The sequence below is a fragment of the Delphinus delphis genome, chromosome 7 (assembly GCF_949987515.2).
Source record: "Delphinus delphis chromosome 7, mDelDel1.2, whole genome shotgun sequence".
In the NCBI taxonomy this organism is placed as follows: Eukaryota; Metazoa; Chordata; class Mammalia; order Artiodactyla; family Delphinidae; genus Delphinus; species Delphinus delphis.
Genome location: NC_082689.1, coordinates 81,072,577 through 81,090,315, shown reverse-complemented (window position 1 = coordinate 81,090,315; position 17,739 = coordinate 81,072,577). Strand labels below are relative to the sequence as shown.

Below are 17,739 nucleotides of genomic sequence, written 5' to 3'. Positions count from 1 at the left end.
AAAATACATTTATTTATTTATTTTTAGCTGTGTTGGGTCTTCGTTTCTGTGCGAGGGCTTTCTCTAGTTGCGGCAAGGGGGTCCACTCTTCATCGCAGTGCGCGGGCCTCTCACTATTGAGGCCTCTCTTGTTGCGGAGCACAGGCTCCAGACGCGCAGGCTCAGTAGTTGTGGCTCACGGGCCCGGTTGCTCCGCGGCATGTGGGATCTTCCCAGACCAGGGCTCGAACCCGTGTCCCCTGCATTGGCAGGCAGATTCTCAACCACTGCGCCACCAGGGAAGCCCCTCCTTTTTTTTTTTTTAAATGAAGTGCTGTCAGGCATACTAAAACCTTTGGAGGAAAAGTAATGCGTTCTTTTTTTTTTTAATCTTAATAAATAAATTTATTTATTTATTTAATTGCAGCATTGGGTCTTCATCGCTGCACTCAGCTTTCTCTAGTTGTGGTGTGCGGGCTTCTCATTGTAGTGGTGTCTCTTGTTGCGGAGCACGGGCTCTAGGCACGTGGGCTTCAGTAGTTGTGGCACACGGGCTCAGTGGTTGTGTCTCACGGGCTCTAGAGCGCAGGCTCAGTAGTCGTGGTGCACGGGATTAGTTGCTCCGCGGCATGTGGGATCTTCCCGGATCAGGGCTTGAACCTGTATCCCCTGCATTGGCAGGCGGATTCTTAACCACTGCACCACCAGGGAAGTCCCCAAAGTACTTTTATAGCACTATTCAAAAAGGTTATTTTTAAGTTTTAGAAGTGTGGAAATCACCCAGTTAACAATTATCAAATCACCCAGTCATGGAAGCCTATTTAATGTACCTTGATTTGTGATGGTAATGAGGGAAAAGTGAGTCCCCAGGGGGCAGACCAATCAGTTTAGAAAAAGCCTGAATCAGCACATTGTTGACACCAAGAGTTTGATTGATCCAGCATGAATAATTCACAGGCTTTATTTATATGTTAAATGTGAAAGGGGAATGGATAGTTTAGGAAAAGTAATATTCTTTTTCCGATATGCACTTTTTGAAAAAAAACTTGTGCCATTTCATGCTCAGTTTAATGGCAGCTGGATTAGGCAGAGCCTGGGTGGTGTGTGTGCAAAATGCATGTCCCCAGAGCATAACAAGTTCCCTGCGGGACGAGAGCAAGCACTTTGGCCAAGGGAGATGCTTGGCTGCAGGTTTGACATAGGATGGAGAAAGAATCAAATCACCCCCTGTTGGAGGGCCTGTTGCCAAACACCAATAGGGTTAATTTTTGCTCTTGGAGGAGGAAACGCTGTGGATGACAGTTAGTTTAACCAGATGCCAAATCTTTACCCAAGCTGGTCATTTCTTAATGTTTCTCCGGAGATTAAAATTTTTCAAAAGACAAAATTTAAAGCTTTTAATTTCTCCTTCCCTACATCCCCGACTCATGGGCAGGGAAATGGCCTTACCGGGAAACGGAAAGGTGCTTTGCGGCAGTCATGTGTCCAGAAGAAGGTTAGGTGTTTTATATGGGAACTAGGACCCAGAGCAGATTAGAAGGTGTGATGGTTTTATGTGTTAACTTGACTAGGCTGTAGTAGCCAATTATTTAATCAAACACTAACCTAGGTCTGAAATTTTTTTGTAGATACCATCTACCATTAGTTGACTTTAAGTAAAGCACATTATCCTCCATAATAGGGGTGAGGCTCATCCAATCAGATGAAGACGTTAAGAGCAAAAACTGAGGTTTTCTGGAGAAGAAACTGCCTCAAGACTGTAGCATCGATTTCTGCCTGAGTTTCCAGTGAGACAATTTCAATAGATAGATAGATAGATAGATAGATATCCTCTCTGATATATAAGATATCAGATATATAAGATATCTCTCTCTCTCTCTCTCTCTCTCTCTCTCTCTTTCTCCCTCTCTCCCTCTCTCCCTCTCTTCCTCTCTCCCTCTCTCCCTCTCTCCCTCTCTCCCTCTCCCCCTCTCTCCCTCTCTCCCTCTCTCCCTCTCTCCCTCTCTCCCTCTCCCCCTCTCCCCCTCTCCCCCTCTCCCTCGCCCTCCCTCCCTCCTGTTGGTTCTGTTTCTCTGGAGAACCCTGACTGATAGAGAGGGATGCTGGGCTACCCTCTTCCACCCCACAAGAGATCTCAGTCTCTTTATCTCTCTCTCACGCACACCATTCGCCATGTGGAATCATACATTACAGATTTATTCTATGCATTGAAGGTGTGGGTTTGTCTAGAGCTCCTTGTTCAAATGCCACTACTATCCTGGAGAGGGAAAGAAAATGCTGTAAACAAGAGATAGGAAGGTACCAAGAGCAAACATCTTCCTGGCTGTTCCAGGGGAGGCCGAGGTAATTTGAAGAAACTCCAACAGTATGTAGTTTCTATATCATTTAGAACTGATCTTGGCCAGAAAGTACAAATATAGGCAATTATTCAGGAAATAGGTGGGGATGGGATTTAACAGGACATAGAGTGATGTGAACCAGTGGTTCTACGACTTCCCCTCTTCAACAAGGGTTTGATTCAAGTGCCAAATAATGGTGACATCACATATGGGGGCTTAATGAAGGTGGTAGAAATGCACACGATCAGTAATCTTGGAAGCCTGGGCATGTGGTTCTGAACAAGTAAATTGCGAGTTCAGTGACAGAGGAACTGAGAGGTGCTGAGGAGGACATAACAGAACACGCGAGGACAGAGGGGTAGAGTCTTCCTGTTGCCATCCTTCAGTGGAATATGTCAGTGTATCCTTTTCTGACGTAACTGTGTTTGTATGGAGATCTAGGTGGAGTATGTACTGTGGCCTCTGCTCTCTCTCTGCTATGCTTGGTCTGCCTTCTCCAGAAATGGTTAACATTCATTAGCTTTGAGATCTTTTAAAAACCGGATCCTGGTTCCCTCCCTATGGGGAGAAGAGATATTATATCTGGTGCAGGCCTAGATCGTATTATTTAAGTGGTACTTATCTCTCTAAAGAAAGCTGAAACAAAGAAAAACTGCAAAACAGAAACCCTGATCATTGTACCTTTAAGATTTGACTCATTCCTGCTAAGTAGGTCTTGCTATTAAGCTGTAAACCTAATATCAATTAAGGTTCTTCCCCTAAGTAGCCTTTTAGGATTTTGCTCAGTGTCTGCTGTGGTCATAGCTTGTGGAACAGGCCTTTATTTCTGTATACAGCTTAGGGGATCTGGTTGAAAAACCAAACTGAGGATCTCTGAAAGTGAAGACCCAAGATACTTTTGTGCTCCCTTCTGAGTGATGAGGTCACACTGGATTAATCATATGTTAGCAGAGTGAGATTGACCCATAAAGATGATGAATGAGTAGTCAGTTCATGGCTATGGTAAGGCTCCTATGGATTATTGGGTTTTTTTTCCTGTTATCAAGGAGGTGATGTCTCAAAACTATGGGGCTGGGTGGTATTGCTATTGCTATATAGCTTCAGCTAGAAAAAATGATAAAACCTGCCTTAAGAGCATTTCTTAATTTCTGCTATCCCATCAATTCTATGTTTCCTTGTTAGCTACCTGAAATCCTTTTGCAAACCAGGCTGAGCAGGAAATGCTCATGGGTCCTGGCACTGTGTCCTGAGTGCCCAGGATCCATGTTTATTCACTGTGTTTGAACAGAGGGTCCAGATGTAACGCTGCTTAGTGTGATTGACAGCTAGCACGTATGTGGAAAATACCAAAATAAAAGAGCAATGAGTATGAGAGCTGGAAGACACTTGGACATGCTCTACAGTGAACAGGGCAAAAACAGAACAAAACAAAAGAAAACTCATCAGACCACTAGCTAATCCACACTGGCGGCAAAATTAGATAGAACCTAATCATTAGGCCCTTTTACTCTGTAGATTTTCCTAAAGTTCATGGTAAGAAGCAACAAGAGATTATACATGTTCATCATCCTTTTATTCTAGGTCTCTTGTGGGAGCGAGGGACCAAGACACTCTTTATTTCATTTTGCAAGGTTGGTTTCAACCTCCTAGATAGGAGAATATTTGTTCTATTAAAAAGAAATAAATCCAGGCACAGAAGTTCAGTATCTCTCTTAGTAACTCTTGTTTCTTCCACAATTTAGAAATATTTGTATCTGACTTGATTTCTTTCCACATCAATTTATTTTTCTTAACTTATTTTTGTTGAATATAGCATACATATAGTAAAATACATTTAAGTATGCAACTCAGTAAAAATTTAAATACACATGTATATTCACATGTAACCACCACCTGGCATCTTAGAAGCCTCTCTTTGAACCCTCCCAGTCAGTACCCAACTCTCAAGGGTAAGTGTCATTCTGACTTCTGTCAACTTAGATGACTGTTTGCTGTCTTTGAACTTGATACAAATAGAAACATGCAGTGTTATTTTGTATCTGGCTTCTTTTATGCAACACTGTATCTGTGAAGTACACTACATTGTTAGGTGTAGGAGTAGTTTAGTTTTCATAGTTAGATAATATTTTGTTGTATGAATATGGCATGTATGTATCCATTCTACTGTTGACGGTTATTTGTATCATTTTCAGCTTGTGGCTATTATAAATGAAGTTGCTGTGACATTCGTTGTCATGTCTTTAGGTGAACATATGTCCTCATTTCTGTCGGTTATATACCTATGAGTGGAATTGCTAGCTCACAGGATGTAAGATACTTAGTTTTAATAGATAGTACCAAAGAGTTTTCTAAAATGATTGGAATAGCTTATACTCCCTCTAGTAGCAGTTGAGTATTATAGTCACTGCACATCCTCATCAACACTTGGTATTATCAGTTTAAAATTTTTTAACCATCCTATTGGGTGTGTAGAAGTATCCTATTGTCATTTTATTTTGCATTTCCCTGAAGGCACCCTTTGTGGGTGGTAATTATTGGCACTTCTTTTGTGAAGTTCCTATTCGGATCTTTGCCCAGTGTTTTCACCCGTTGTCTGCTTTTTTTCTGATTGATTTATAGGGATTATTCTGGATAAGTCCTTTGGCAGATATATGGATTGTTTATATCTTCTCTCACTTTGCAGCGTATGTTTTAATTCTTTTAATGGTGACTTTTAATGAAGAGAGGGTTTTAAATTTTTATGAAGTCAAATTTATCTTTTCTTTCTATTCTATTTAAGAAATTAATCTTTGCCTACCCCAAGGTCTTAAAGATACTCTCCTGTTTTCTTCTAGCAGCTCTATTGTTTTACCTTTCACGTTTATGCAAATGATTCATCTGTAATAGAATTTTTTATATGTTACTGGGGGTGGTGATAAAGATCGTCACCTCCACCCGTGCCCCAGCACCGTGTACTGAAAGGACCATCCCTTCCCTCTGTGCTGTACGCGCACCTTTGTTATAAATCAAATGGCTACATAGCTGAGTGTCTGTTTCTGGATAATCTATTCTGTTTGTATTCTAAAGTTTCTGGACTATTTAATCAGTTTCAATTACTGTGGCTTTATAATATGTTGCTATTCCATCCTCTAGCTTTGTCCTTCAAAACTGTCTTCGCTATTCTCGGCCCTCTTTATTTTTATTATAAATCTTAGAATCAGGTTGTCAATTTCTACAGACACATGCAAAACTCCTGAGATTTTATCTCAGATTATTTTAAATCTGTAGAACACTTGTGGGCTAATTGATCTCTCTCCCATTCAGTGTTAGCTGATTTCTTCATGTTCTACCTTCAGTGGATGGGGAGGCGTGATGTTTTTGCCTCATCTGGGACTGAATGGAGTCTGTCTAGGACAGCAGCAGGAGACGTGGTTTCCCACCATTGTTCTCAGTTCCAAATGGGAGTTGGGTTGTGTATCTTCCATCTGCTCCTCTGGATTGTTTCTGTACCATCTCTGCTCTGCTCTGTGCCCTGGGACAGTGACCAGTCTGGACAGCTACAATGGGCTCCCTTGCCTCTGGCTTCCAGTTAGGTTCCACCAATGGGGAGGGAACATGGGCAGGCAGTCATGAGGAGAGGAGAGAGTGAGGTCAGGGTATTCATTTCTTGACTCCTTCCCTGAAGAGTCACTTTGGGTTGGCTGTGTTCTTAGACCAAAGACTGTTACAGCTTCTACTGGGAAGCCGCCTTCTTTTTTTTAAGGGTTAAAATTTTTTTTTAATTTGTTCTCTTTTTTAAAAATTGAAGTATAGTTGATGTACAATATTATATAATTACAGGTGTACAAAACAGTGATTCACAATTTTTAAAGGTTATACTCCATTTATAGTTATTATAAAATATGGGCTATATTCCCTGTGCTGTACAATATATCCTTGTAGCATATTTATTTTATGCATTGTGGTTTGTACCTCTTAATCCCCTACCCCTATCTTGCCCTTCCCCACTTCCCTCTCCCCACTGGTAACCACTAGTTCGTTCTCTGTATCTGTGAGTATGGACAGCCTTCTTCTTATAGCTCCCTCCCTCTGGGACCCCTTTAGCCTAAGGGTGGTAACGGCACCCCCATCACTAATGTGGGGTACCCATTATCCCTTGTTATTTCCCATCACCCTTCCCATACCTTTGTTAAGCTCTTCCCAATTTGAGTAGACTATCTCTTGCCAGCACTCAAATTACTACAGAAATGGGAGAAAAAGAATTTTCTCAACAACTTAAAAGAACTTTGAAAATGAGGTTCAGCTATACGAGGGATAACCTTGTTGGGTCCGCTCACAAAATTGGACTTGTGGCTAAACCTGCCTGAGTATAGCATAAAGGCTCTACTCTTCCCTTTCTAGTATCACTGGAAATCAAGAGAATCTTTATGATGTAAAAAGTAAGATTAGTAGCCTTGGACTTCCCTGGTGGTGCAGTGGTTAAGAATCTGCCTGCCGGGCTTCCCTGGTGGCGCAGTGGTTGAGAGTCCGCCTGCCAATGCAGGGGACACGGGTTCGTGCCCCGGTCCGGGAAGATCCCACATGCCGCGGAGCAGCTGGGCCCGTGAGCCATGGCCGCTGAGCCTGCGCGTCCGGAGCCTGTGCTCCGCAACGGGAGAGGCCACAACAGTGAGAGACCCGCGTACCGCAAAAACAAAACAAAACAAAACAAAACAAACAAAAAAAAGAATCTGCCTGCTAATGCAGGGGACACGGGTTCGAGCCCTGGTCCGGGAAGATCCCACACGCCGCAGAGCAACTAAGCCCACGCGCCACAACTACTGAGCCTGCGCTCTAGATCCCGCAAGCCACAACTGCTGAGCCTGTGTGCCACAACTACTGAAGCCCGCACACCTGGAGCCCATGCTCCACAACAAGAGAAGCCACCACAGTGAGAAGCCTGCACACCACAACAAAGAGCAGCCCCTGCTCGCCACAACTAGAGAAAGCCCGTGTGCAGCAACAAAGACCCAACGCAGAAATGAAGGAAGGGAGGGAGGGAGGGAGGGAGGGAGGGAGGAAGGAAGAAATGTTAAAAAAAAAAAAAAAGATTAGTATCCTCAAAGTATGCCCTTAAATGTCCACAAGCATTTCAGCCATAGGTTATTGTTCACTTTCTTACTAACCTAAGTTGGTAATGGATGCTGCAGTGTTTGTGCTTGTATCTGAGAAACACCCACGACACTGCCTGAGGATGTTAGAAGGTGAGGTGAAAGTGTCAAGTCGGCATAGACTTTAAAGTAGCAATAAGATTGCTGTTATTTGAAAAATTAGTTGAAGCACTTCTGGGGACAGCAGCCTTAAGCTACAGTGAGTGAGGGAGAATTACACTGAAATGATTACATTGAAATCATTTAACTCCTCTTTTGACAGTTGGGTTATTTAGTTGTCTGCTTTAGGAATTAATTTTCGGAATGACGTCTGCAGCACTGGTGAGGACTGCTGAATTTCTTTCACTGTAATAGAAATCATGTCCAAAATGTCATTTCATGACAACAGCAATTAACCCGAATCACACATCAGATAGTGCCAGCAAATGTGACAGGACAAGAACTGGTGGGAGTTTAAAATGAAAAAGTCAATAGCAAATAAAACAGGATATCACATATTTTTAAATGAAGTTTGTACTTCTTCAGAAGTATGCAATAAGTGGAATTCTGCCATCGTCAATTTACTTTTTTTTTTTTTTTTTTGCGGTACGCGGGCCTCTCACTGTTGTGGCCTCTCCCGTTGCGGAGCACAGGCTCCGGACGCGCAGGCTCAGCGGCCATGGCTCACGGGCCTAGCCGCTCTGCGGCATGCGGGATCTTCCCGGACCGGGGCACGAACTCGTATCCCCTGCATCGGCAGGCGGACTCTCAACCACTGGGCCACCAGGGAAGCCCTACTTTTTTTTTTTTTAAACATCTTTATTGGAGTATAATTGCCTTACAATGGTGTGTTAGTTTCTGCCTTATAACAAAGTGAATCAGTTATACATATACATATGTCCCCATACCTCTTCCCTCTTGCATCTCCCTCCATCAATTTACTTTTTAATTGGACAGATCTGCTTATGTGTTCATTTTTGTGCATAAGTCAGTGAATCATGTATTTGGTTTTCATTACTGGCTGGAGCCCCCAGTGCCTTAACTCTCACTTCTTGCTCCCTTGAGATACTGTCCAAAAATCCACTGTGGCATCACACTCCATCCCAGGCCATCCATCCTAGGAGGCCACTCCATCTCTTATACCCCAAGTGGCAAAATGGTGTCCATTAGACATGTTTGTTTGTCCCACACATCATTCTGAAGAATTGTCTTAAGCTGGGAGATACAAATAAAAATCTTAATTTCTGACTTTTCTTGAGAAAAGTGGGCCCTCCACTCGTACTTGGTGACAGTTGCCTGGGTGGTGGGGAAGGATGTGCCTGGCAGGGAGCCACGGTCTCACCTGGCCAGGCTGAGTTCATAAAGTGACCCACCTGTCTCGGGTGTCATGTGTTGGCATGTGTTAAACACATCAGGGATGATTCTAGGTACCAAATGTGGGTAAGAGAAACAGCTGATTTGTCTGTGTATTTATTGGTATGAGAAACTGTAAGCTCCAAGGCCAGAGACCTTGTCTCGTTTGTCTTGGTATAATATCCCCAGTGTTTCATAGTTAACTGAATTGAAAGAAAGCTCTACTTGGGCAGATGAATCTGGTAGTGGTATGTAAGATGCTTCAAGGAGGATGCTGAATGTTTGAAAAACGCTATAACAATAAGTTGTTACTGAGAACATAGACCAAGGTGGTGGCAGAGGGAATAGAGAAAGACCCCAAGAGATAATTCGAATGAAAATCCTGGGACTTCCCTGGTGGCGCAGTGGTTAAGAATCCGCCTGCCAGTGCAGGGGACACGGGTTCGAGCCCTGGTCCCGGAAGATGCCGCAGAGCAACTAAGCCCGTGCACCACAACTACTGAAGCCCGTGCACCTAGAGCCCGTGCTCCACAACAAGAGAAACCACCGCAATGAGAAGCCTGTGCACCGCAACGAAGAGTAGCCCCCGCTCGCCGCAACTAGAGAAAGCCCGTGTGCCGCAACTAGAGAAAGCCCATGCGCAGCAACAAAGACCCAACGTAACCATAAATAAATAAATAAATTCATTTAAAAAAAAGAACGAAAATCCCATGGGATCTAGAGACTGGCAGGAAGTAAAGGAGAAATAAAAACGGAAAGGTGAGTTTAGAGCCTTAGGAATAATGGTGCCATTAATACAGCTAGGAGGGTGATAGGTAAAAGTGCCAGGGTCCCCCGTGCTCCCCAAGTCCCAGTCTTCTGGCGTGAAAGGAATTTGAGGCTTAATTATATTCATGATTTAGCAAATGCTAGTAGCTATGCTCAGAATTTTTCCCTTATGTTTTTCACCCCAGGGCTAAGACCATCAAGAATACAGTCTCTGTGAACCTGGAGCTGACAGCAGAAGAATGGAAGAAGAAATATGAAAAAGAGAAAGAGAAAAACAAGACTTTGAAGAATGTTCTCCAGCATCTGGAGATGGAGCTAAACAGGTGGAGAAATGGTAAGGAAGAATGAGGCATGAGCGTGTGCTTTTTCTCCCCCTACAACTGTTGGCATCCTGGGGCATTTGGGAAAGAGTGGATGATGGTGGAGCTTGGTCCTGCCTTGCAACCACCTATGTGAACAAGCAGATATTGTCTTATTCCCTAGCACTCATCCCCGCCCCACCCCATCACTTGGCTGATGTACATTCTTTTTTTTTTTTTTTTTTTTTTTTGACCCAAACTCCCCGATGTCTTTTGGGGGAAGGGTTTTTAAATTTTTTTTAATTTTTTAAAATTTATTTTTTGGCTGCGTTGGGTCTTTGTTGCTGTGCGCGGGCTTTCTCTAGTTGCAGTGAGCGGGGGCTACTCTTCGTTGTGGTGCATGGGCTGCTCATTGTGGTGGCTTCTCTTGTTGCAGAGCACAGGCTCTAGGTGTGCAGGCTTCAGTAGTTGTGGCTCGCGGGCTCTAGAGCGCAGGCTCAGTAGTCGTGGCACATGGGCTTAGTTGCTCCACGGCATGTGGGATCTTCCCGGACCAGGGCTCGAACCCGTGTCCCCTGCATTGGCAGGCGGATTCTTAACCACTGCACCACCAGGGAAGCCCCTGACATACATGCTTAGTGTGGGCAAGTGACTGTTTACAAGGTTCCCTTAATCTATTTGCAGTGAGATGCGCCTCTGTCTATCACTGTAATTCACTCCCTGGTAGCCATATTTGAGGTTTACAGGGCAGTGCCCAAGACTTTGGGGGCTCTGATTGCTTTTGATTAAATGAAAAATATCATTCTCTCCTATGTGAGTCTTATAATCGATTTGGGATTAAAAGTCACTGCTGGCAAATATTTGCATTTTTATTTGCCCAATTCATCTTCATGCTCTGCTTCTTCAGAGCCAGAAATAGGGGATTCCTGAAGAAACTCTGTCCTAAAATGGAGCCTTAAAGGCTTGTTTCGTGACTCATTTTTCTTTTTCCCTGAAACATTCTCTTTGGTTCGTTCTGCTCAAAGAAAACATCTCAGAGGGCTGACATGCAGTGGTGGGTGGGTTGTGGGTGAGGTGCTGAAGAAGGGTTTCCAGATCCAGGCTCAGACAGATTATTTTAATGGTTTTCGCTTGGTGACGGAGGTTAGAAGGTAGCAGTCTCCCCCTTTTTTTTTTCACTGAAACAAGGCAGCTTGGTGTGTGTGTAGGGGAATAGTGGATAGTTGGAGGTTGTTCTTCAGATTCTCTGCTGCTGGGTTTGGTACTTATTTCGGGTGCTGCATCAGATCTCAGTCTTGGGTAAGTGCAGGAGCCTAGGGATGGCTGTGCAGGTTTGGCAGGTAACCTGCCTGCTTATAACTGCAGAGTTAGCAGCAGATCATCTTGTGATTGTATGTTTGCCACTGTTTTTGCTAGGAAGGGTGGGGTGTCCATGAGCTACTGTTCAATTGAAAAAACAATTACGTGGGCAACCAGGATTCAAGAGAGGTTCAAGAAATGACCTAGTAGCCTAAATAACACAATTCTTTTCTTTTGGGGAGATTTTCTAGCTGCACAAGTGTTTTGAAAGCTGCTGGAATTATTGAATAATTCAGCACCTGCGGCTGGTGGATGATTCCTTGCAATTTGGCAGGAGTAGGAGAGTGGGGAGGAGTGCTTGGCAAGGCAGGGAGTGGCTGTATGAAATTTTGTTCTATTTCTGGGATTCTCTTGGGTCACTTCTCTGCTGGGCAACTGGAACATTCAGTAAAGCCTTTTGACAAGGGGAGGGGGAACTGGCCTTAGAAACACTGTGGTGTGGGCAACTAACCTTGTGTTTTTCTTTTCTTTCCTGTCCTTTGCCAAGCTCCAACCCTCCAGTTCTCCATCCCTTAGTCAGCTGTCCTCTGGGGTCTGCCCACTGCCCTGTTTGCCTAACCCACGCTGATGCCTTGCATCTCTTTTGGGTGCTGTCCCCTGCTCTCGGATTGCTCACTTGACATCATTTTAATTCTTTGTCCCACCTTGCAGATCCACTCAGAAATTTACTGTTTTCCATGCCCTATAGGGTGAGATTCTACCTAAGCCCTTAACTTACATAATTCAGGAGAACTAATGTATGGTTTCTGACACGTGATAGACTTTCATAAATGTCTGTTAAGTAAGCATGTGTTTAATGCAGTGCCGGAGGTTAAAGGGTGAGCAGTCAGGCATGGTCTCTGCCCTCACGGAGCTTACAGGCTGGTGGGGGAGATAGTCTCCAACCGCGACGAATAACCGTGTGATGCTAGTCTGTGCTGTTCATCAAGAAGGGAAAGTATAAGGTGCTAAGAGTTATTACAGCAGAGGGCCCTGAGCTTGACTCAAGTCAGCAAAGATTTCCCCCAATAAGTGACCTAGGGAATAAGATCTGAGAGAAACAGAGCAGTTAGCTGAGCAAAATAGGTGAGGGTGGAAGTGCGGGTAGGGTGGGAGGAGCCAGGTTTACAATGACCCTGACGGGGCGGGAGCCATGGCCAGTGTGGAGATCTGGGGCTGGGCGAGACGGACTGAGATGGGTGAGAGAGGGACAGGCAGGCCCGTACAGGGCTATGTAGTCCTTGTTCAGGATTTTGGTCATTATCTTGGAAGCAGTGAGAAGCCATTCAAGGTTATTCAGCTGCAGATCGTATGATGAGATTTACATTTTTGAAGATCCATTGGTTGTGTTGGAGGATGGACTGGAGGGTGTGGGAGGAGGGCTAGGACCTGGGGTGGTCTTCCAGAGATGAGATTATAGTCGTTGAATTGAGAGACAAGGCAGTGGAAAGGCAGAGAGATGGACGGACCGGAGACGTATTTAGGAGGTGAAATCAGCAGTGCTTGGTGAGGAGTAAGCCGTAGGGAGAGAGAGTGTCAAGTTTTCTAGCTTGCTGAGTTGGATGGAGGGCAGAAGTGCTCCCTGAGACAAGAAACACAGGAGGAGAACCAGAAGGGAGGCGAGGGAGGTGAGAAGGGGGTTTGAGGTGCCGATGTAACATCCAGGTGAAAATGCCAAATAAGAAGTTAGGTCTGGAGCTCAGGGGAGCTGCCATGGATCTTCTGGAGGTAATTGAAGTCATAGGTAGGGGTGAGGTCCTCTATAGACTCCTGAAGAGAGGAGAGGGAAGAGAAGAGGAAGGGTCTTGAGAGACCCCTCCACTCACCCCCACCATTACCACGTAATCACTGAGTGATTAAGAGTAGGGAGATCGATGCAGCTCTCCTGTCCGGCAAGCTAACACTTTTTTTTTCTGGAAGCAAAAGTTTTCAAATGTAGAGAACCTACTGTAGTGATATAAAAATGTCAGGCAGGAAAGGAGACAGGTGGAGGCATGGTGGAGTGGTCCTTTGACCAGGTATGAATGAAGAACTATTTTAAGGATTAACTGCACATCCAACAAAACCCGGAGGGTTTCTGTCCTGTTCCGAGAGACTAGGTGTTTAATCCTCCGGCAGCCCTTGAGGCAGGATAGGAGACTCGCCCTAGGTGACTCCACAGGGCGCTTGACTCCTGAATTCATTCTCTTTCCCTTGTGGGTACAGCCTGCATGCCGCCCTGGTGGTTTGTGTTTAGGCCATGGAGATGAGTGTGAAAAAAAGGGACTGGAATTCCTTCCGTGGTGTCCCGTGCACCCTGATTCCTCATGGTCACGAGGGCACGGCTGGGCTGTCAACTAGAGAGCAGGGATTTTGAAAGGTGGAGTGGAGAGAAGAGGCAGTGCCCTCCACTACAACCCAAGTGGCAGGCTATTTCCAACTTGCTTCTGAAATTTGGTACACACCTTGTTTCTAAACGTGTGGGAGGGCAGCCGCTGAGTTCACTGCGGTGACGGCTACGCATGGATATTCCCGGGTTGCAGTCAGAACGTGATAAAGGAGCGTTGTCAGCTGCGTGCACCCTCCCTAGGGAAAGAGATTCCTTTCCTCGCACAGTGTTTACCATTTAAGAATTTGGCTGCCCCACTCCAGCGGTAGGAGAGCAGGAGAGGAGGAGTGTAGCAGGGAAAAGCATGCATATGTGTGCATGCCTGTGCTTTTGCCGGTTTGCTGTTATACAGAATGAGGTAGGAATACAAAGGAGTAGGAGAGGCAAAATAATATGATGTCTCAGCGGCCAGTTGGGCCCAGGCAGATACTGTAAATAAGTGAAGAGCGGTACGTCTGATACAGTTGGCCACAGGAGAGAGCATTCCCTGCCCAGTCATTCAAAAGCCATGAAATACTATCCTATTACATGCCTGTAGGCTGGTCCTCACCCCATCCCCACCTATATTATAGCATAATGGGCTACTTCCGATGCAAGCCTGGCGGTTTTCTCCACTGCGTGTAGTAGAACATTGATTCTCAGAACATGGCCTGGGACTCGTAGTAATGCACATACCACACCAAGCCTTAATTCATTTCTGCCACTGCCATTCGGGCAGCGTGGCCCAGGGCATGTGCGTGGGAGCTTAAGGCGGGGGGGCGTCACACCTTGTTTTTTTTATTTTGGTTTTTTTGCGGTACGTGGGCCTCTCACTGTTGTGGCCTCTCCCGTTGCGGAGCACAGGCTCCGGACGTGCAGGCCCGGCGGCCATGGCTCACGGGCCCAGCCGCTCCGCGGCATGTGGGATCTTCCCGGACCGGGGCACGAACCCGTGTCCCCTGCATCGGCAGGTGGACTCTCAACCACTGCACCACCAGGGAAGCCCTCACACCTTGTTTTTACAAAGCAGGAGTGGGGAGAACCCTCCACTCTCCTGGCTCCATTCCCCACTGGGCCAGTGAAGGTCCTGCCAGCTTAAACAAAAAGAGAAAGCAGGGAACTACATTCAGTATCTTGTAATAACCTATAATGGATAAGAATCTGAGAAAGAATAGACGTGTATGTATAACTGAATCACTTTGGTGTATGCCTGAAACTAACACAACTTTGTAAATCAGCTATTCTTCAGTTAAAAAAAAAAAGAAGGCTATGAGTGACTCACAGAACCGAAAGAACAGCTGAGGAACTGGGCTTATAAGGGGCCACACCTGGAGTGGATCCCCTCTAAATGTGTTTCCATCCTTGTCTCGTGCGTTGGAGACCCAGAGGCCCTGGAGGGTCAGAGGATACTGCACTGGGTGGTGTGCTTTGTCTGGGGAACGACAGGACACCCTGATGCGTTGTCTGACCAAGACTACATGCACTGGAGAGGGTAATTCCTCACAAGGCAGTCAAGGTGCTGTTGTGGGAGTGGCTGTTGAGTGTCTGAAAAACAACACATGTCCACCACAATCTCCTAGTGACATCTTGTGGGCTAAAATCGACGGGCAGTCTTTCTGCAAATCTGGAGGCTCTGTTGGCAACTTTAGCAAGTTCAGCCTACTTGCTTAAGGACAGATAGAGGGAGTGGGCAGCTGTCAGAAATAGGATCTTTCTTTTTTTCCAGCTCTGTTGCTTGTTGATCGGATGTACAGAAAGGATTTGAACCATCCTGTAAGTGGGGATAGATTTAGGTAGTTCAGCTTCCAGTTCACCGCTGCCCCCTCCTCCTCAATCCATCAAAAAGACTCTAGACAAGAGGATGGGGAAGGAGGGCTGAAGGCCCAGGGGCATGATGCTTAGAGAGGGGTTGAGTCCATCGTTCCCAGTCTCTGCCAGGTCAGTCATTACACATGCCCTCTTCTCTGGTACTTCTTTGAATTTTGTTCTTAAAAAAATGATAACTTTTTACAAGGGCTTCAGTCAGAAAAAGAGGCCCTGAATATCCAGGTGTCAGAAGTGCAGGGAAATGACCTGATGAACCTGCATATCTGCAGCATCTCTTGCATAATGTAATATTTTCTAACAGAGTGGATGTAGATTTACCCCATCTGCTGAAGTCCTGCAAAGAAATTATTTCATCACAATCTGAGAAGGTGTGGAAAAATCAGCAATCTCTAGAGCAGATTTGTTCTCCAGACTTAAAACCTGCCAGGCCAGCAGGCTTGGTTCTCCAAGTAGCTAAATCTGTAACCTCGAGGCTGATGGGGGCTCTGTGGAACTGTGCAGCCTCCGTAATTCGGACCCAATTTGCTTTTTTTGGCATTAAATATGTAGAAGATGCTGGCCCCCCTCTCAGACTCATGATTATTGTAGAACTTCAGAAGTTAGCATTTCATTTGAGAGGTCTAATTTGTTAGGCCCTCTTCCTTCTTTTGAGAGCACAACGAAACACTAATAGAAATACTGATCGCTAGGAGAATCGTGTGGCCTGTTTAAGAAGAATGTAAAGAGGATGCTGAGTCCTGGGTGACCAGTTTATTAGAAAATTACTGTAGAAAGGATTAGAGAATGTCTTAAACTCTTACAATGTCTTGAGGAAATAGGGTAAAAGATGCTCTTTGAGTGCAAAATAATCCCATAAAGGAATGATTTTTTTTAAACCTCCCATTTATATAATGACATCTCGTATCCAGCTGCCCATCTGGCAACTTAAAGGTTTCCTTTTCGTCTCTTTGATATAGAAATTACCTGCCATTAGGTCTGCCACTGGGCCTGTTTAATTGGTATTAAAAGAGAGTGGCTCCTTTGCCAGATCTGATCTGGTTCCTGGCGGAAGCTGTGAGTGACCAGCCAATCTTTGCCCTGGAGCTGCAGAGAGAAGCCAATTACCTTACTATGTTCTCCAGAGGCTGTAGGGACTCCATTTATGAAAAGGATAACTAGCTTGTTGCTACTTCATGTGTGAAATTTTAATGAATTACTGGCAGCCTAATGGTTTTCTTTCTTTCTTTTTTTTTTTTCTGAAAAAACAAAACCCCCAAAAGCCTGTTTTAGCGTTTTTTAACTAATAGCACTAACAAGAATTTTTGATTAGTCTGTCATTCTTGTTTATTGCAATTGATGGATTTCTACTTCTTGTGGAAATGTTATTTATGCCCTCTGGGGGGTTTTCATTTTATAATTAAAGTGCTCTGCAACCTTATAGGTATGCTCCAACTGAATGCTCCTGTGTACACACAAATCGTTTTAGTCCTTAAAGGTAATTACATCTGACAATAGGAAATTAGGAAATGCCAGAATGCTTATGTAAAAAAGGGAAATGTTTCTTGGGGGGGTGGGAGGCGGAGTTTTCATTCTAAAATAGCAGATGCTTTACAATATTATAAGCTCTTTCCTTATAACTCCTCAAGGGATAAACTAAGAGAAATTTGCTTTTCATGCAAAGGAGAATAAAAATAGATGCTAATCTTCATTTGTGATCCTTTTCTTGTTCTCCTACCTCCAGATTTTAGGGCATTATTTCTCCAGGGTTTGTTTGCAGCTGTCTTCTGTGTTACAATCAGTTATTCCATAATCACCTCATGGGGGCTTCTCCGGAGACCCTATCCACTGCATTGCAGGGAATAGTCTCCATTAATGCTGTGAGATTGCCTTGGAGGCAGATTGCCTAGTGTCAGGTCCTTCATAGTGCTGGGAATTTACAATCCCCAGACATGTCTGTGAGCTGGACAGTGTAGTTACCAGGGACGCTTCTGGAAGTCATTTGCTCGGTCCTTTGAAGGGCAGCGGTGTTTGGGAAAACCTGTTCTTGGTTCCTCTCTGGGCAGGAGCTGTGCTCTCCCCCAGACACCCTCTGCTTTTGTTCCTGTGTGTTGCTGCTTTGTTCTTCTTGGCCTGAACGGCTGCTGCAAAAAATAATACTGACTGCCTGACCTTTAGAATAAAAACTGGGATGGGCTCGCTGTTTAGATGTAGTTTTGTGGGGGACATGTTGATGCTTCGACTCAGAGAATTGTTCAAGGGAAACCAGAAAACCTGCTATAGGTTTCAAATATTGTTTTCACAATAATAAAAATAACCCAGGCTAGCGGGAAGCAGCGGCATAGCGCAGGGAGATCAGCTTGGTGCTTTGTGACCACCTAGAGGGGTGGGATAGGGAGGGTGGG

At 44.9% G+C, this 17,739-nt stretch overlaps 1 protein-coding gene across 2 annotated transcripts in view; it reads left to right on the top strand.

The window, feature by feature from the left end:
• KIF5C (kinesin family member 5C) overlaps window positions 1-17,739 on the top strand; it is a 166,819-nt gene that overhangs the window by 91,123 nt on the left and 57,957 nt on the right. For both annotated transcript variants that reach the window (XM_060016836.1, XM_060016837.1), the window contains exon 11: window positions 9,733-9,881. In XM_060016836.1, the coding sequence (XP_059872819.1) occupies window positions 9,733-9,881 (149 nt within the window). The remainder of the gene's footprint in view (window positions 1-9,732; window positions 9,882-17,739) is intronic.